This window comes from Rhinatrema bivittatum, chromosome 9 (assembly GCF_901001135.1).
Source record: "Rhinatrema bivittatum chromosome 9, aRhiBiv1.1, whole genome shotgun sequence".
Taxonomy (NCBI): domain Eukaryota; kingdom Metazoa; phylum Chordata; class Amphibia; order Gymnophiona; family Rhinatrematidae; genus Rhinatrema; species Rhinatrema bivittatum.
Window position 1 is genome coordinate 249,377,813 of NC_042623.1, and position 20,602 is coordinate 249,398,414.

Below are 20,602 nucleotides of genomic sequence, written 5' to 3' on the forward strand. Positions count from 1 at the left end.
TATTCAAAGGAAATAAAATAGAATCAATGCCATTCACATCTTATACAGATCATACCATACAACAATCCCCTATTTATAACAGAAAAATGATCATGTACAACAAACCAACTATTTAAATATTTAGAAAAAGACTCTCCACTAAACCCTTGGTTTAGGCCCTTCAAGTATCACTGAATCTAAATGGTAGATCCACTTTTTCTTGATGCTTAGTAGCTGACGGGACAAATCTCCCCTGTGTGAATGTAAATGCACTTTCTGTAGAGCAAAAACCATAAATCTGAACAACTATGTCCAACATCAAGCCAGTGTTGAACCAATGGAAACTGTTAGAATATCGTTTGAAGTTGTCCAGGTTTGAGACAGGGATATTCTTCCATTTTTGAACTTTTAAGGTATCAGTGAAAATTTCTCTCACACAAAGTGTTGTTTTGTTTTTTTTAAAGATTGATTATGGTGGATTAAGTGTGATGTATGTGTGGGGTGGTTTAAACCTTGAAGTAAGTGTTTGTGAGAATGCTGATTTCATTATTTTAATGATGTGATTGTTAATAGATCTATAATGATGTTTGTATGAATGTTGTACTCTTTGGTATTTTTCATAAGCAAGAATATGTTTGTTATGTATTTGATTGTAATAAAACATTTAAAGATTTTTTGAGGTGTACTATAAATGTGGTTGATTTGCAATATTAAATAGTTGATTATATTGATAGACTAACTCCTTGCTTTATATTATATGGTTTTTTTTTTGAGTGGTGGTTACTATTATATGTAAGGAGAAGAGCAACAAGCCCCTATCCCGGCAGGATAGTAAGCGAGTCCCAACTAAACAGTTGTCTAACTATACCAAGGGGAAACAGCAGGGGGCGTTTAGACAACCTGTATGGACTACAATACCCAGAGTTCCAGAGCGGCAGTGGAAGGCTCGTGACCAGAAGGAGGCTGAGGTGGCTGCCGAAGGTGATCTGGGGGAATTAGAGTCAGCTGAGTCCATGCTGTGGGAAGGAGAGGGTGTGTCCCTGAGTGAGGAGGAAACGGAAGAGAGCAGTTGCTCAGAGGGAGAGGAGGAGATGGACTGGGAGCTGCCTACAGAGGACTTCTTTATCCAGCATGGAGATAGAGTAAGTGGGGAAGTAATGTGACACAGAACTGAGAACCTGTTGGGGGAAATTGTTTGTCTCACCTGTTTCTCCAAAAAGGCACTAACTAAAGAAGGTGCTGACTGTGGGGTAGAGGTAAAGCATTACTTATAGCACAGCTATAGGGGAGAAGGGGCGAGTTGTGCTGGATACCCAAACAGGGCTGTCATGGCTGGGATGGAAGCCGGACAGCAGGCATTTGGATAAAGAGGTTCCAGGTTGCAGTTTTTCTGTCACAGGACTATAGAAGAAGGATTACTGCACAATACTGAGAGAGAGGAATAAGCTGGAACTAATACTAAACTATTCTTTGTTTGGTTTGTTTTGTTGGTTAACCCATGCCCTGTGGGGGAAGGGGCAAAACTGTTATTGCCCCACTTGTGTGGACTTTGAAAAAGGTACTGGCTAGAGGGCCTAGCCCTGTTAAGGATTCGGGCCTACTTTGAAAAGCTTGCCAATGACCACATTGGAGGGTTGTCGGAGCCACTAGGATTGCAGTGGACATCAGCAGTTGCAGCCGTGTTATCGGGATTAGAGGGCCTGCAACGCCTGGGAGGAAGAAAATAAGCCCCGCCGGAGAGCTAGCAGGAGGAGCCCACGACATATAGCCAATTATTATTATTTTTTTTTTTGCCAGATTATTACCTGAGAAATCAGAGACAAAATCCATGTAACTATAAAGACAACTTTCCCATTCCGTACTAAAATATATATATATATATATATAACAAATAAATGAAATAGTGATTTATACTAAGACACAGATCAATCACAGTAATAAAAATTACTGCAATACTTAAAAGCCCCCCATCTAATGACCTATTAATGCTCTTAACATTTTTTTTATCTCAAATATGATGTGTGATAAGGCTAGTAATATATATTAGTACTAAGAACTCTAAATAACTGTATTTTAAAATTTGTGAATAGCACGTTATAAAAGTGATTTGCCATTACCTGCTTAACTAGCATGAATGCTTCCTAAAATGTAGAGATACTTGTGTTCCATTTCCTAAAACTTGGTGTTCTACTTGCATTTTTGAACGTTAAACAAATTGGGCCATATCACGGAGAAGCAAGCATTTTTCTGTCATGTATTTTGTTTGTATATCTACAGTAAGTCAGAAATGTACACAAATGGTTTGCTCCAAGAAGGGTTTGAATTCACGGTTTCTTGCCTTAGCCCTTCAAGCAATTTGTGTTAGTCTGTAACAGAGCCTTGCGTTTTCTCCCACTTATAATCAAACTGTGCTCTTCCTAGATGGAAAACTTTGCAAGCTAGCATACATTCCTCTCCTCTGAAAAGAAGACAGCTGTTCTATTAGACGGGACATTTGCGCTCATCTGCTTACACAAGGAAGATGCTGAAATTGACTAGTGCAAGATTCTGTATGCAGTCGGTAGTTTTGCTTACATGGCATTTACCAAAAAAAAAAAAAAAAGGGGGGGAGATTAGGGTTCTTTTTATTTTTTTCATTGTTAGTTGAAAATGAAAACTACAACACCACATAGTACTATGTGGTACCCAGGGAATTTTTTTTTAAATCGTTCTTCCAATTATGTTGCTTGGATGACAATGCGAGGCAGATGGGTAGGGTTGTGCTAAGATTCTGGGCCCAGCCCTTCTTTCTCTCAGCACCCTGTGGGACACCGTACAGGGGGTTGGGTGCCTGAAGCCCACGTTCCATTATTTCCTCATGCCCATTGCCCTCTGGCAGCTTGAATTCAAGAAGCAAATTAATGGCAAGCAGTGGGGAAACAAGATATGAATACCCCACAGTGATAACCAAAAATTGTTTTGGGAGGTGTCTACTTTTGAAAATCTTTAAACAGCTTCCTAGTATTTCTCCTGAATCCCTGCCTAGTACAGCCATGGCAGCTACAAAAGTCACAAACTACCAAATACTCACTGAATCCAATAGAGTGATGCTCTCTTAGTTGTGCCTTCGGCCTTGGAAAAGCCACCACTAACTGATGCTCAGAGCCAAGCCAGCCCATGGGCTCTGTTTTCAACATCTCACAGAAACAAAAGATACCAGTGGTGGTTCTTAAACTTGTAGCAACCCTTTTCTGAGAACATGTGTAATCCTGCATGTCTCTTCTTCCTAGCTACAGTATGAGTCCCAGTCTGTGATAATCCCTGGGTAGTGTGCAGGGCAAGCACAGCTGGGTCCCAGTTTGATCAGCACTTGCATTTCACACAGCACCTCTTCATCTCCTCATCTTTTGAGTCTTTTCGGTTTCTCTTATTCCCAGACTAAATGAGATGGGGAGAGCATGCACTCAGCACTAAATGTGACTCGCTTTGTCACATCCAGTGCTCAGGGCATGCTCTCCACATCTCATGTAGCCTGAGTTTAAGAGGCTGAAAGGACTCAAAGCAAAAGATGAGGAGATGAATGCTACATTTGGCCATCCATGGGGTAAGCTCGCAACTGATTACACTCACCAATGGCCCCAGATCCCGATGCAGCTTCCGATGCCGCCTGAACACCACCATGCTCCTTCCCTCCCTGTCCTCCCTAGGTATGTACATTCAGTCTTAAAGGGCCATTGGCGGGAAAAGCCCCATGGTGTCTTGATATCAGCAGGCCCTGAGTATATAAGGGCTTCCTGGACTGCCTAATGCCGCCTCGACAACAGGTCTCCTGCCTAGATCAGCGTTCCTGTGTCTTGTTTCAGCCTTGCCTCAACCAGCCTGTCTCGCCCAGCTTTGCCTCGTCCATCCTTGTCCCTTCTTCAGCCTGATCTCCTGGTACTGATCTCTTGCCTCAGACTTGGACCTGACTATTCTTGCCTGCCACCTGGACCTAACCTCAGCCTTGGTTCTGACCACTCTTGCCTGTCACTTGGATCTGACATCAGCTTTAAACCTGGCTATGTTTGCCTGCCATCTGTCCTGACCCCTGGCCTGCTTCCAATATCTTCTGTCTGCTGCCTGCCCTAACCTCGGCATGTTCTTGGACTCTCACTTGCTTGACCACCCTTGGGACCACCTAAGTCCTGTCAGCTGCCAGAACCCATGGGCTCAACTTACGGAGGAGGTGGCTGGTATAGGTGAAGCTCCAGCCTGTCTGCTTCAGGGCGCAGTCGCCAACTGTCGGCATAGGCCACAGCACTAAGGGACTCACACTCATGCCACTTATCACAATGAAGAGGTGCTATGTGTAATGCGAGTGCTGCACAATCTGAGGCCCAGCTATCCATGCCTAGCTCTGAGCATCAGGCAGTGGTGGCTTTTCCATGGCACACCTGATCAGGGCTAAAGGCACCTCAATGTGCCTTGGCACACTGGTTGGAGAAAAACTGAGATAGAAGCCATCACTTTATTGTATTCAGTGAGTATTTGGTAGTTTGTGACTCTGCTCCTGCCGAGGCTGTTCTCAGCAGGGAGCAGCAGCAATGAAGGAGTTCGGACAGTCACATGCGCCAACCAAGGTAACAAACTGAACCAGCTGTCCTCACCACACTGACTTCTCCCACACTTGTTGGTCCATCATAATGGGTTCATGTGTGTCCTTGCCCCCTCTCTCCCTTTGTTCTAGAATTTGGAAGAAAGACTAATGAGGCCTTCAGTGCTTTCCCAGCATTTCTTTTGGCCTTATGAGTCCTCTCTATATCCGCACTGCCGGTTCAGTGGAGGTCGGTGAGCCACATAACATTTTTGTTAATAAGATGCTCTAGCCCACTAACTACGAATGCATAAATATCACACATATGAACCAATCAAATTCAATGCATGTGAAATAATTTGTAACAATCTTTTAAATATGACTTCTTCTAGAGGTCTATAACTCCAGGCACTTGCAAAAAGTGAGGAGTAATAAATGTTCATCTTTCACAGCAAAGGGTTTCCCAGTCATTTGTGACAGTGTGTACATGACCCACAACAAACATAAGCACAGACGGGCTGATGCAGTATGGTGCGCACAACCGAGCGCACCATTAGCCCCCATTTAGCCGCGCGTTTTCGACACGCTATTTTTACCCCTTATACAGTAAAGGGTAATAGCCAACCACCCCCCCTCCGAAACTAAAGTGCCCGCAACATGCAAATGCATGTTAATGAGCCTATTAGTCCCGCGCCATCCAGAAAGTAAAATGTGCAGCCAAGCCACACATTTTACTCTCAGAAATTAACTCCTGCCAAAGGGAGGAGTTAATTTCGGCCAGCACCGGGCAAGTGTACAGAAAAGCAGAAAAAACTGCTTTTCTGTACATCCTCTGACTTAATATCATAGCGATATTAAGTCAGAAGCCCCAAAAATAAAAAAAATTTAAAAATCTGAAAAAAAAAAAATTTGCCCGCAGGTTGGAAAACAGACGCTCAGCAATTTGTCAGCGGGTTCGACAACCGACACCGGTAAAATTAAGCGCCGGCCATCAAACCCGCTGACAGCTGCCGCTTCTGTCAATAAGGAGGCGCTAGGAACGCGGCTAGTGTCCCTAGTGCCTCCTTATTACCGTGGGCCCTAATTTGCATGCATTTTCTTAGTGAATCGCGCAGCCAGGAGAGGGGGTAGAACTGAACTCCACCCAGGTTTAAAAAACTAGGGCTTTGCAAATAACAGGGCAGTTGAGAGGGAGGAGGAATTCTCGAAATGTTTATGGTTTGGAGATGAAAGCAGTTGGTGAAGGAATCTAGAAATGATTGGTAAACCAAGCCCATCAGCAGACGACAGACATGACTGGCTATAGAAATTAGTGACGCTGAAAAACTGGACTGAAAGAACACCTTCTAATCTTCAGGGAAGGAGATGATTTTAGCCCAAGAGTGATCCTAGAGGAGGCCAAAGGGCCATCTCCTCATGGCAGCAAAATAGTGAAATATGAGAGGATGCAGAGGTGGATTGTGGAAACTGAAACCAAAAGCACTGAGATGTTGGCACAGGAGAGCCTAGTGCCAAAATGCAAAATATTGTTATATAAGCAGGGTCACTTTGCCACCATGGGGTGATGGGGTTGTCTTTCTTGATAAAATATTCACAGGCTCCTCCACAAAGCTCTGCCACTTCCTGGAGGAGATTTCTAATCTTAGTTGTCACTATGGATTCACCCTTCTCGCGGACAGTTCAGCCTGATAAATTTGTGCCACTGCATCCCCACTCAGCACCACTTGCCACGCACTGAAAAATACCAGCACTTTCAACATTTTCAAAATTTGCAGGCCTGTTCTGCTTGTCTCGAGCATCATAACATCAGCAGAGCTAGCCCACAAGTTTTGAAAACGTTTACAGGGTGGGGCATTTTTCAGCAAGCGCTGTGCCAACATGTGACACATGCGCCAACCTGAACCAGCCTGCTGTCCCAGAGACCCAGCTGTAATTCCCCGGAGTCACCTCCTGCTGTTTGGGCTAGAAGGGACAGCACTGAAGAAGTAGTGATCACAGTCTCCCAAGGAGGGAAGGAGTTACAGCGGTTGCAGAACAGTGACACCTACTGGCTAAGATTCAGGGTACATGTAGGACTGTATTCCAAAAGGAGCTGTGGTCTATTGCCCATGGTCAAGGGACTGTTGTTACAATGAGTGGGCTACAAAAAGAGATGGATGAAATCCTGACATAAATAGAATAGTTAAAAGAATAAAAATTAAGGACCTAATTACCTCCCAATGCATGGAATTAGTTGTCATACAATATTTTGATAGCCCTGAAGATAAAGATTTCTTGGCTAATTTACCACTCTTACTGACTCCGAGCCTGGTGCACAAATTGACAGATAGGCGATTTCCCCCCCCCCCCCGATCTCTCTCTAAAACTGCGCTGAATGATGAGTGTCAGTGGAATTAAATAGCCCAATATACCCAACCATGCTGAAACTTAATTCTAGGTTGAGAGAGGGCCTGGCTACACGAAGCACAACTTTAAATTACTTGAACAACTCAAAATAGATCTGTGTTCACACAGTGCACACGTTTACCGTGCTATGGTGTGATCAATAACGAGAACGACAGAACAAGGTCATGGAGGAAATGATGTGACACTCAAAGTAAATGCAATGGAATAATCGAATAATAATTACGCATGTATGATATTTTAAAATAAATTGGCCCAGCTACACAATGAGCCATTGCTTAAAACCTTTGATTTATCATATTCAGTAAATGCTACCAATTTGCATCACTTGGGTAATGACTAATTTTGCTGAAAAATAATTTTCTGGCATGTGCTCAGTTCCCTTTAGAATTTGCTAGGAAATATGCCCTTCACAAGTTTGAAACAATAGCATGCTAACTTCTACACTTTAATTAGGGAAAGGAGTGATTTGAAGAAAAGGGACAAATGAAATTCAGAGTTTATTGCCCTGATGGAAAATTCTATAAAGACTAATTCAGGTTTCAGGAATGAGCCCTCCTTACTCTTCCCCTCCCCCCCCCCCCCCCCCCCCCCCCGTGCCCCCAATCTTCCAAATATTTGCCTTGTATGTCACTCAGGGGCCTATTTACAAAAGTACACTATTGCAATGCATTTGTGCTATATTCACCATATCCCCCCACCCAGAGTCACTCCGCGTACAGATTTGCTCCGAGTGGGAGAGAGAGATTATCTTTAAGGCCCTTGAAGGTACCTTGTTGGCACCATGTGCTCTGAATGGACAAGTCCATGCAGAAACTCTGTCTCCCTTGGAAAAAAAAAAATCACAGCCCAGACTGCTAGGGAGGTTCCAGATTCCTTCCTGGCAATCCAGAACTGGAACTTTCTTTAGCTCAGGCCCAGAGAGAGAACTCCCACAGAAAAGTCCTGTGAGCGAGAGTTATTATCCCCTCCTGGGAATCTCTCACTTCTCCTCCGTTCTCAAACTGCAAAGATGCTAAGAATGGGAAACTTTAGACTAGCGTTTCTCTCCTTAAATCTGTTGGGAGAAGGAAATGGCCTCTGCAGCTGTTGCCCTGCCCACAACAGCTTGTCTATGTGCCTGATTGCAAGACTATTTCACTGCACACACTCTAACCCTTCTGGAAACCTAAGGGTCTCTAGAATAGATACCTTAATTGCACAATCCATTCTGGCAACCTCCCAAAGGGGTACTCATACAACTGGATCATACTAACTCTTTACTAGCAAAACATATCTTGTTTAAAGGGGTCTCATTATATAGAGAATCTAAGGGGTCCCCACTTTTTTTTTTAAATAAAATTTATAAACCGCCCATCTCAAATCTATTGTTCTAAGCACCCTTAAATGAAAAGTGCGTTAAAGTATTGCAGCAATGCCAGTTTAAAACACTTGCTAACACACTTTTAAAGCCAAAAAAAATGTAACTACCCTTCTAAAGGTCTAGTTAAAGTTTTACATTAATGGTTGCATTAACGCAGATGTGTGTGTTAACACAAGCCAGGTTATATTAAAATGAGCTGCTTTGTGTTACTTTTTAATGTTAACAGTTCATTTTAAATATTTCACATGTTAATGTGCAATGATGGAAAAATGTACTTTAGCATTAAAACAAAACCATTAACAAGTGTTGATGCTTCTTTAATGCATATTAAATGGTTGTGTTACCACTAACGCAGAGCAGTAATTAGGGTCTAAAATGAGCTCTCTTCTTGTGTTTTAGAACTTCTTTAGGAAAATTTGGCATAATATTTTATATTACTCCCACTTACTTGTTTTTCCTGTTGATTTTAGTTCACTTTCCTTGTTATGCACAGTGATTCACAAGCCTGTCTTCAGACCAGTCAGATTTTCAGGATAACCTTCAGGATTTTCACAAACAATGGAATCCACATACAAGGGAGACAGCGAATGCAAATGTATCTCATGCATATTCATTTGGTTTATCCTGCAAACCAGACCGACTAGGGGAGGTTGGGGGTTCCTGAAGATGGGCTTGAGAACCACTGATCTCTAGTGCCTAATTTGGTTTAGAGGTTGTAATTAAAAATTATAATCCAGGCTCCCTTGGGGTATCTGGAAACTACAGTAATCCCTTTGGGCCAGGTATCGCTGAAAATAGCACAAGAGAAGTGAGGTAGAGAAAGAAAGATGGAGGCAGAGTTGTAGCATCTCAAGCTGTACAGACACATCCAGGGTGAAGCCGACCTCTAATGCATCAAAGGGAATCTCTAAACATTATGGAATAAAAACAATATTTTCCATAGGGCAAAAAAGAGGAACTGAAACATTGATGCTTAAACTGCCTTTCACATTATCCCTGAACCAGGAGTCCTGTTTTAAGTTTTCCTTTTACATTTATTGCCTTGCCAGTGCCTTCAGACTACAAGCGCCTTTTATCTAACTTTTTACAGAATTAGACCGTTTCCTTCTGAGTGGAGTTTGATGCTATCTACTCCCCGATCCCTAACCAAAGTGGATTTCCTGAAGCTTTACTTATGGCTTATTGCAAGTAGACACTGCTCAATATAACATGGCCGAAGATGGCTTCTAAAGTTCCTACGACATTCCCCCTCTCCCCAGGCATGGCTTTCCACTTCTAGCAGTCTCTGCTTCAAGGCAAGCAGGGTCAGCGTGCCCTGCCTCTGACTTCCTATGTCAGATTATAGACTTTATAATCTGTTCAACTGACTTCTTTAGCATTTGGGGCTTTCAGGAGATAATTTTTTTAAACTGCCCAGGTAGTTTGTACCTGCAGGATCTGTAAGTTAAACGCCAAAGGGAAACTCCCCCCCCGGAATTTTCCTTTGGAAGATTGGGCCGGCAAAGATCGTGGGTAGAAAAGTGCCCAAGGACTTCTCATCTGCATGTGCACAGAGGCAGGCCGACAGAGTAAGGTGCACTCCGGTGGAGCACTGTTAACCCGCGATTGGACGCGTGTTTTGGACGCGCTAGCTTTACCCCTTATTCAGTAAGGGGTAATAGTACGTCCAAAATGCACGTCCAACCCCCTCGAACCTAATAGCGTCCACAACATGCAAATGCATGTTGTGGACGCTATTAGTTATTACCACGCAATACACTAAGTAAAATGTGCAGCCAAGCCGCACATTTTACTTTCAGAAATTAGCGCCTACCCAAAGGTAGGCGCTAATTTCTCCGGGCACCGATATTAAGTCGGAGGTCCCGAAAGTTAAAAAAAGTAAAAAAAAAAAAAATAGAAAAAAAATTGGAAATAGGCCTGCGGCTCGAAAACCGGACGCTCAATTTTGCCGGCGTCCGGTTTCCGAACCCGTGGCTGTCAGCAGGCTCGAGAATCAACGCTGGCAAAATTGAGTGTCGGCTGTCAAACCAGCTGACAGCCACCGCTCCTGTCAAAAAAGAGGCGCTAGGGACGCGCTAGTGTCCCTAGCGCCTCTTTTTACCGCCGGCCCTAATTTTAATAAATTAAAATACTGTATCACACGCACAGGAGAGCGGGCACTCGCCCGCTCTCGTGCAATTTTACTGTATCGGCCCGCGATAGGAAAATGAAATCCCTGCTCTAATCCCGCCCCTTTCACCTGTGGCTCAAAGGACATAAGATGACAAAGTGCAGGTATAATTTTACCAGCTGAGAAGAGGGGATTTACCCCATAACGGCTTAATTCCTGGGGCAAATTCCTTTTAAAACCCCTGCCCCCCCCCCCCCAAACACCGCATTAATAGCAGGTGATGCCACAAACTCTACTCATTTTAACCTTTATCTTCACTCTTTCTGACCTAATCTCATTCACCAATTCATCTGTAAAGAATATATTGGTCGCTATATCAAAAGAAAAGCACGGGGCCCGACAGCGTCTCAAGAATTTTTTCAAACCCCGTTCTCCATCTTTTCACTTCTGCAACAGCTGTTATATCAAATTCTTTGGTTTGTTTCCATTTAGCAGCTATAGTGGAAAGATACAATTCACTTTCAGCCTCCTTCCTGCGGACATTTTGCTTTGATCTGATGAAGGGATAGTTGCTCTTGAAGGCTAGTCAAAAATGTGCTACCTTAATCCAGTTGAAAAGTATCAGTTGCAGCTTTTTTTTTGTTGATGGTTATATTACTACTTATCCAAGTGGACTAGCATGGCAACCTTAATATGTTAATTTAGCCTTCCATAAATCACCGGAGAACGGGAAACCATAAATGCAAATGCATCTGGATCGTCCTCCCTTCTGCTGTTACCTCTGCCAAAATCTCGGGCCTGATTTTTCTTCCCTAATGTCTTCTTCGGGGAGGGGACGATCCGTTTTCCTACCAAAATGACTCTTTCCTGGGCTCAGCAAACCCACAGTCCATTATCCTCTTCCCTTTTTTCCCTCCTCCCAGCTGACAGGCCAAAACATCTTCTCTGCATGTCTTCTTTCATGGCTATGCTCCTCGTCTTCCCTCTCAGTCGCCTAATTACAGTTCTGGGTGACTATAATATATTCTGCTGTCACTCACTGTTCAAAGGACGAAAGTATTAAGACACTGTAACTTCCTATTGTGCATCTTGCTTTGGGATAAAACTGTGCTTTTCTCTTTAGGGAGCTCTGAATAGTAAAAGCTGGAGGGTGCCCTACTTTTTGAAAATCATGTGCATACGTTATACATTTTATATGGTCGGCAGAGGTTTCTTGTTTCTTTTATGCTTCTGATGCAGAGCTCTGGCTTCACAAAGCACAGGCCAGGTTCCCACGTACTGCACAGATAACTAGAGCAACGACATGGGGGTGTGCGATAGTGTCCGCATGCAAGGCTCAGACACTCTGACAAGTGTGGAGAACTGGGAGCCTCGGGCTCCTTCTCTGCACAGCCGGAGATGGATTTAAAGAAGATCCACCCAAATAGAACAAGGTTCCATCTTTATTTCAGATACCTCAATTTAACAGTTCACAATTTTCCTCCTTTAGTATTTTAAGGCCCGGGCCCCGACCAGTGCTGCCCCTGTCGCTCCAAAACAGTGGCACTCTGTGCCAGCTAGTGCTGCCTACTAGTGCTTCCACCGACCCCGGCCACTGACCGCTTGTGTTGCTATTGCTTGCCAGGCTTGCTCCCTGCAGCCTACCATGTCCATGTCTGATCAGCACTGTCCCTTCCCACCACTGCCAGAGCCCTGGATCAGCCAGAACTTCTGCACCTATTATCTCTGCTGCTAAGGCCCGTCCCAGCCGGGCGTTCTCCTCTCTCACCCACTTCCTCTCTCTCATATTTTTAAAGCCTGCTGCAGCAGTCCCACCCCCTCCCCCATTTACACATATGCCAGTTACATCAGGCACAGTAAATCAATGGTCCTCATCCTTTTTCCCCATCGTGACACACCGGAAGGACCAGGCCCACTGTCATTACAATTCATGGCGGAAAAAAGAAAATTCTAAGTATCACTTTTATTGTTAAGAATGACACAAAGGAAAGATAAGAGTGCTGACTGCCAGCACAACCCTACCTATGAAAAGGAAACATGAGGCCCTAAAATACCAATATTAGGGGTGTGCATTCGTTTTGAACGCATATGTAAAACACTTTTTTTTTTTTTAACTTAAAAAAGTGATGAGGCGAAAACGATCGGATTTCCAACTTATTCAACATAGCTATGTTGAATACGTTGGAAATCGCAATTGTTGATCCTAAATAAAAATTTAAACCCCTCACCCTCCTTAATCCCCCCCCAAGACTTACCAAAACTCCCTGGTGGTCCAGCGGAGAGTCATGACGCCATTCCTGTATTCCTTTGCGAGGAGCACGTGACGTCGGCGTCACGTCGGAGTGACGCGGACGTCACGTGATTCCCCGCGCGTTCGCTCCGGGACCCTCGTTGGACACAACCGGAACTTTTGGCCAGCTTGGGGGCCCAAGCTGACCAAAAGTTCCGCAAAATGGTGCCAGCCGTACGGTAAAACGATTCGAGTGCAGGAGGTCGCTCCCAGAACCCCGCTGGACTTTTGGCAAGTCTTGTGGGGGTCAGGAGGCCCCCCCAAGCTGGCCAAAAGTCCCTGGGGGTCCAGCGGAGGTCCAGGAGCGATCTCCTATGCTCCTGACGTCGGGGGATAAAAAACAAAATGGCGCCGGCGCTACCTTTGACCTGTCATATGACAGGGCAAAGGTAGCGCCGGCGCCATTTCTACAACGCACCGCAGGCCCGAGAGTAAAAGATCACACCGGGACCCCCGCTCTGGACCCCAGGTAATTTAAGGCATTTTGGGGGGGTTCGGGAGGGTGGGGGATTTATTTTAAAGGGTCGGGGTGGGTTTTAGGGATGTTTTAGTGTGCCGGTTTTCCCACCCTCCCCCGATTTACGATTTACACGATATTTACAAAAACAAAACCGCAACGATCCCATTCCCTCCCCCCCCCAGCCGAAATCGATCGTTAAGACGATCGATCACACGATTCACATCTCTAATAAAAACTATCCAGTGATGATATTGTACATGAGTTTATGAAATCACAAAAGGTTCCTTCTTCAGATGTCAAGAGGAAAGAGACAAGCTGGAACAGGGGAAGAGAAGGAAAGAGATTGAGAGAGAGTCTAGGATAGTGGAAAAGGGAAAAGATAGAGTGTGTGTGTGTGTGTGTGGGGAGGGGAGGGGGGTGATGAGGGAGGGGAATAGTAGTGTCCGAGGTGCAGAAAGGACCGAAAAGAGACAGTAAACAGAAAAGGAGAACAATGAGGAAGAGATGGAGAAGAGAGAGACAGCTATAACAAGTGGCAGGATGGAAGGGAAGAGACATAGCTGAAAAGGAATACATGGGAAGACTGACAGAAACAAAGGGAAAACAAATATGGAAGTAGACCAGAGGCAAGAGGTTAGAGAAGGATGAAAAACTACACAAGGAGAGGGGGAGAGAAAAAAGTGAAAAAGGCAGAGAAAGGCAGTGGGAACTGAAAGAAAAGAAGGGCTGAGAATATGAGAATAGTGTAAAAGAATGAAGATAAATTAGAAGAGCATAGACAAGAGGCAAAAAGAAGAACCAGAAGATAAAGGTTGATAAGCCTTCATATTTGGTGAGATATCTGAAAGGACCCAGGACAGTTCACTGTAATTCATAAGCAATATAATATCAGATAAAAAAAAGTTAGGCTATATTGTTGTTTTTATATCATCACATACAATAGAGAGCTAAGGATCTAAAAATAAGATGCTGCATTTATCAGGAAAATATAACTGGAGAGTTTGGTTGGTGGGGGTTGCAAAACGGAAGTTTTCATTACTTTCTCTTCTATGGAAGGAAAAAGTAAGCATAAAAGTGCCAGCTGTACTTTCTTTAGCATGCTATGGACACTACAGTTCTCACAAATGAGACATGTCAAGTGAAAGAAAGTTCTAGGTGCAGCTGAGAATGAAACACAGGAGCCCTTGAATGTTGTATAAAGAGGGGGGGAGCACTGTTTGCAAGCCATGGTAATGAGGGTGAGGCATTTTGGATGACAAATTGTTGTGCTGAAGGTGGAGACCCTTGGCCTGGTGTAGGATTGGTACGGCCCTCTGGTCAGACCCAGAGAGCGCCTGCCACCAGAAGGCGGAGCACACGAGGAGACAGAGGCTAGCTGGAGCTTCACCAGTAACAGTCCAGGGTTTCCGCAGGTTGAGCCCTTGGGTACCCGCACCGCCTGGACTTAGGTGGGCCTCTGGTGGTCTCCCGGAGAGGTGTGCCCACCACGAGCAAGGGTGCGCGGCTGATGCAGAGGAAGGACTAGACCCGAACTGGAAGCTCCGGAGACCTCAGGGAGGTAGCAGTTCAGGAAGGTTCTCCAGGCGAGACAGGCAGCACCTGTGGATCTAGTCAAGTGGAAACTGCGGTCAGTTTCCAAGCAGGTTGGTCTGGTAGACACAGTAGGCCAGAAGAGAGTGTCCGAGTGAAGCGCAAGGGTCAGAGCCACAGTATCTGCCTAGGAGTAAGCCAAAGCAGGGGTCAATAACAGAGTCAGTCTGAGCATGGTCAAGGCAAGCGAGGGTCGGTTCTAGGTGGCAGACAAGAGAATGGTCAGGCAGGCAGTGATCAGTTCCAGGCGGCAGACAGAAGAATGGTCATGCAGGCAGAGGTCAGTCCTAGAAGGATACAGGAATGCACGGAGACGCTGAAACAAGGAGGCGCTGGAACGAGAGAACACTAGAACACAAGGAGGCAAACTAATACACCAACGGTGTCGACCCGATTGCCAAGGCAGGGATCAAGAGACTGAGCCCTGTCTTTTATACAGGGCTCAGATGATGTCATCATGGCGTGCCATGGAGGAGTTTCCCGTGCTTAGCCCTTTAAATGGCTGAGAGTTCCGCGGGTGCGCGCTTAGGGGCGGACCCGACGGCAGCGAGGACGGTGAGCCTCGGAGTAAGGAGCCGGGAGAGGTAGAGGGCCTTGAAGGCCCGGGAGAAGCTGCAGGACTCCATGGATGCTGGGAGCTAGCGGCGGCGGCAAGGCCAGCGCTCATAGAGGGTTGCTCGAGGTGAACAGGTCCGGCCGCGGTGCCAACACGGCCGGAGCACGCAACACAAATGCTCGCTCAAAAGCAGGAGAGATCTCATTAAGTTAAGGTTTGCCCAGTATGAATAATACGTTTTCTAACATCAGAAGCAAAGTACCTTAAAGTGGGCTTCAAGTTTTGATTTGCTTATTTTTTTTAAGAATTCACAATTTAATAAAGTGTTATGTCTTTGCACTGAATAGCCATATAAAAGCAAATTAATGTGCTTTTACTGCAAAAACACCATCATCAGTCAGCAAAAGGCAACATTTACAAGCAATAAGAATCAGTTATACAAAGGAAACATTGGTAGCTGTAATCCTTGTTAGAACTAAACCGTAATTTGTAGTCAATGTGCAACTGAGCTTATATTGGTTGTTCAAATTTGCCAAATGTTTCTAAAAGCTTAAGAGTATTCAGAATTATTTTCTTTCCTGCAAGAGGGAAAACAGTTTTAAACTTAATGAGATCACCAATTCATCCAACAACCTGGCACCAACAGGGCAAAACTCGTTCAAGCAAAACCTGAAAATCATCTATGAAAACAACAGAACATAGAGATTTGATAAGGAGGGAATTTTCATTAGATTGCGTAATTTGCAGATCCATGGGCCTCCCACAGACTTGCAAGCTCATTTTTAAAGGGAAACTCCCTGTGGAGTTTTACTTTCAAAATCTGACCAGCAAGGGGCCTGGGTAGAAAAGTACCTGTGAACGTTTCATTTGTTCCATGTGCAGGGCAGGTTCCCAGGGAAAAGTGTGCGCAGAGATTTGAAAATCAAAATCTCTCTGCGTACGCTCACTCCCCTTGCCCCCAAGAGCACCCCTTTTCTCCCACAGCATGCGTACTTTTACCTGCACTAAGCTCAGGCAGTGTTCAAAAGTCCATGTAAAAATCTTTGAAAATTGCCCTCCTAGAGGCTAATTTTATTCATGGACATGGTGGGGTAAAGTCTATGTGCACCTGGTTTTATGCACAGCCATGACCCTGAATTTTCAAAGAAAACTTTATCTGCATAAGTCCGCTTTGAAAATGTACACATTAAGTACAGTGATACAGGCACAAACATACCTGAGCAAAGTTATGCCCACTCTTTGGAGGGCATCATTTGAGCAGGTTATTTATTATTATTATTTGCGTTTTTTCTATACCGGCATTCATGGTTAGAAACCACATCATGCCGGTTTACAGGTAACAAGGGGTGAGAACAGAAAACGGAACATAAACAAGTGCAGAGAGATCAAAAGTTACATTACAACAAGGGTTTTAAACTTGGAGGAGAGATAAGAATAAGAGAGCCGAACAGAAAGGATTACATTATTTACATTAAATACATTATACTGTGGAGTCTCTTGTATAGTTTACTATCTCTTTTATAAATTGCTATCATTTAGTTCGGATCTGGGAAGGCTTGTTTAAATAGCCAAGTCTTAAGCCTTTTTCTAAAAGTCGGTAGGCATGGTTCTTGTCTCAGATCCGGAGGGATAGAATTCCATAATGAAGGGCCAGCTGTGGAAAAGGCTCTGTCTCTGAAAGTTAGATAGTGAGTGGTTTTGGTTTGGGGAACGCGGAGAGATCCTTTGTAGGTTTCTCTGATGGGTCTAATGGATGTGTGTTGTCTGAGTGGTATTTGTAAATTGAGAGTTGCTTGCTGATGTATAGCCTTGTGGATAATAGTGATGGATTTGTGGATAATTCTAAAGTGTATAGGCAGCCAGTGCAGGTTCTTGAGAATGGGGGAAATGTGATCTCTTCTCCTGGTGTTGGACAGAATTCTCGCAGCAGTGTTCTGGAGCATCTGGAGGGGTTTGATGGAAGTGGAAGGAAGACCTAGTAAGATGGAATTGCAATAGTCTATCTTAGAAAAGATAATTGCCTGAAGGACCGTTCTGAAGTCTCGGACGTGAAGGAGCGGTTTGATTCTTTTGAGTACCTGGAGTTTGTAGAATCCATCTTTAGTAGTTTGTTTGTTTGAAGGATTTTAAGTTGAGATGGTTGTCGATAATTATTCCTAAGTCCCTTGTTTGGGTGGTCGGTGGGTTGGTTGGAAGATTCGAAGATGGGTTGCTGTTTTCTGGTGATATGATAAGAAGTTCCGTCTTAGCTGTGTTTAATATCAAGTTTAAACTCGAGAGGAGGATGTTGATTTCTTTAAGACAGAGTTCCCAGAATTCAAGAGTTTTGGCGATGGTTTCATTGATAGGGATCAAGATCTGCACGTCGTCTGCGTATAGGAAGTGAATTAGTTTCAAGTGGGTAAGCAGTTGACAAAGCGGAAGAAGATAAATATTAAAGAGAATAGGTGAGAGGGAGGAACCCTGAGGAACTCCTAAAGAAGAGGAATGGCGGGAAGATTCTTTGTTATGGACCTTTACCTTATAGCCTCTGTTGCTGAGGAAAGAGGTGAACCATGATAGAGCAATACCTGAAATACCTATGTTCGACAGTTGGTTGAGGAGGGTGGAGTGGTTAACGGTATCAAACGCAGCCGAAAGGTCTAAGAGAATAAGTAGGAAGGATTGGCCTTTGTCTAGTCCCATGATGATGTTATCCGTCAGGGATATGAGTAGAGTTTCCGTGCTTAATGCTTTACGGAATCCATATTGTGAGGGGTAGAGTATTTTGTGGTCTTCAATGTAGTTGGAGAGTTGAGTGTTGACCAGCTTTTCCATTATCTTGGCAATAAATGGAAGGTTTGAAATCGGGCGAAAGTTGTTAGGGTCTTTGGGGTCTAGATTGGGTTTCTTTAAGAGTGGTTTTAGAGAAGCTAATTTAAGTTCTTCTGGGAAAATTCCCTGGGATAATGAGCAGTTGATGATATCTGCCAGGGTTTTGGAGATTGTTTCCGGTATAAGGAGGAGGAGCTTTGTGGGTATTTGGTCGAAGGGGTGGGAGGAAGGGTTCATTTTCTTAAGTAACAGGAGGATATCAGAGGCTGTGATGGGTTCGAATGATTCAAATGGGTTTCCATTGTTAAGTATCTGTAGAGCAGCAGTGAGAGGATTGTTACAGGGGGTTAGTCGCTTTAGCAGGTTAGATATTTTATCTTATTTATTTATTTAGGGTTTTTTTATACCGACATTCTCGATATACATATCAAATCAAGTCGGTTTCCATAGAACAAAACTGTCGCCGGTGAGGCATTACATTAAACAATAAACAGAGTATTTAACAAAAAAACGTGCTTGGAAGAAAGTAGCTAATTCCTCGGCTTTGGATTGAGCTAGGTCTATAGGAATATCTGGAGTGTTGGTGTGAGTCAGGTTGGATACGTAAGCGAAAAGAGCTTTTGCATCAAATACAAGGTCATGTATTTTGCTTGCATAGTAATCCCTCTTTGATTTTAGGGTGGAGTTCTTGTACTGATGTAAAGCTAGTTTGTAGGGGGCTAAGGTGCTGGGGCATGGGGTCTTGCGCCATTTGTTTTCTTGGTGTCTCAGGCTCTGTTTAAGCTTAAGGAGGTTGTTTGAAAACCATGGTTGTCTTTTTGTTGAGTTTGAGTTAAGTTTTTTTGCTGAAAGGGGACATAGTTTGTTTGCTACAGCCTCGGTGATGTTGTTCCAGGATAGGATGGCAGAGTTAGGGTCAGAGAGGTTAAGGTGAGGAAGCTCTGAGGTAAGCAGGTTATTGAGGTCGCTAGAAGAACAGGATCTTCTGTAGAGAAATGAGGATTTCGACGGGGGATTTTTCCTGAATTGTGTTAGAGAGAAAGTGGTGGTGATTAGTGAATGATCTGACCACGGGACCGGAGTGCAAGAAGGAGGGGAAGTGTATTTGATCCCTGTGTTCACGAAGATGAGGTCCAGGGTGTGGCCAGCTTTATGGGTAGGCTTGTTGACGATCTGGTTAAAACCCATAGCTGAGAGGGCCGTGAGTAGAGCCTCGCAATTGGTGGTAAGTATAGGGTTGTCCACGTGTATATTGAAGTCTCCTAGGATAATGGCCGGGGATTCTAAATTCAAGTGTGTTGTAATGATTTCTACAAAAGGGGAGGCATCTGAATCCAGGAGACCTGGGGGGGCGTAGACGAGTAGGACTTGGAGTTCGGCTGTTTTGAAGAGTCCTACTTCAAGTTTAGAATCCGACTTGATTGGAAGTTGGGAGAATTTCAATTCTTTTTTGGCTGCCAACAGAATGCCCCCTCCCCTTTTTTTGAGACGAGGGAGGGAGAAGAAGTCGTAGAGATTGGTGGGAAGTTGATTTATTATTGCAATGTCTGTTGGTTTGAGCCAGGTTTCTGTTATGGTACATATGTCTGGGTTGTAGTCGAGGAGATAGTCATTGAGAATCAGGGATTTTTTGGTGAGGGATTGAGCGTTGAATAGTGTGAGGGAGAATAGTGTTAGACCTAGTAGTTGTCTAAGAGGAGAAATCATAATAGGGATAAGGGCTGTGTACTTGCGCGATCTTTGTGACATTATGGTTTTTTTTGTGTTGAGAAAGTTGTGTTGGAGTATTGGGATAGGAAGTATCAGGGTCATAATGAACTGAAGAGTTAGGGATGTTCAGTTGAATATAAGTGCGCAGTTAGGGATGTTCAGTTGAATTTAAGTGCGCAGATAATTGCGTAGGTAGGTTGGGTGGATGCTGAAATGGCTGACTAACGTTGGATCGGACTGGGTGGATACTGTGATGATAAAAGCTGGTAATGCTAGGTGAATGCTGTTATGATGCAAGTTGGTACCGCTGAGTGAATGATGTGAGGATGAGAGATGGTGTTGCTGGATGAATGTTAAATGAATGCACTAGTCTGTGTGCAGCGTTGTGAGTCCTGAGGTGGCTGTCTGTTGTGTATGAGTCCGTTGTGAGTCCTGGGGTGGTTGTTCGTTGTGTATGAGTCCGTTGTGAGTCCTGGGTGGTTGTCCGTTGTGCACAAGCTTCTCAAAATCAAAAGTGTAAATCCCAGATCCATCCCACCCTCCCAGAATACCCCTTCCCCATTAACTGGGTTCTATGCATCCTTTCACATCCCTGGGCCATTGCCATTTTAGTACATCCATTCACGTGCATTTGGGCGAGTTTTACATACATACCTGACTTTAAAAGTTCTGCCCTAAAAGAATAAATGAAACAAGCAGTTAGTTTAAAGAGCAATGCACATAAATTGGTAAATGACTAGCAGGCCGATTAAAAAAAAACTCTGCGTGAGAGCCG

At 44.2% G+C, this 20,602-nt stretch overlaps 1 protein-coding gene across 2 annotated transcripts in view; it reads left to right on the forward strand.

Annotated features, from left to right (window-relative positions):
• The first annotated feature begins 1,006 nt into the window (after positions 1–1,006).
• Positions 1,007–20,602, forward strand: part of SPATA16 (spermatogenesis associated 16) — a 317,457-nt gene continuing 297,861 nt past the window's right edge. For both annotated transcript variants that reach the window (XM_029617036.1, XM_029617037.1), the window contains exon 1: positions 1,007–1,121. In XM_029617036.1, the coding sequence (XP_029472896.1) occupies positions 1,071–1,121 (51 nt within the window). In that variant the 5' untranslated portion in view covers positions 1,007–1,070. The remainder of the gene's footprint in view (positions 1,122–20,602) is intronic.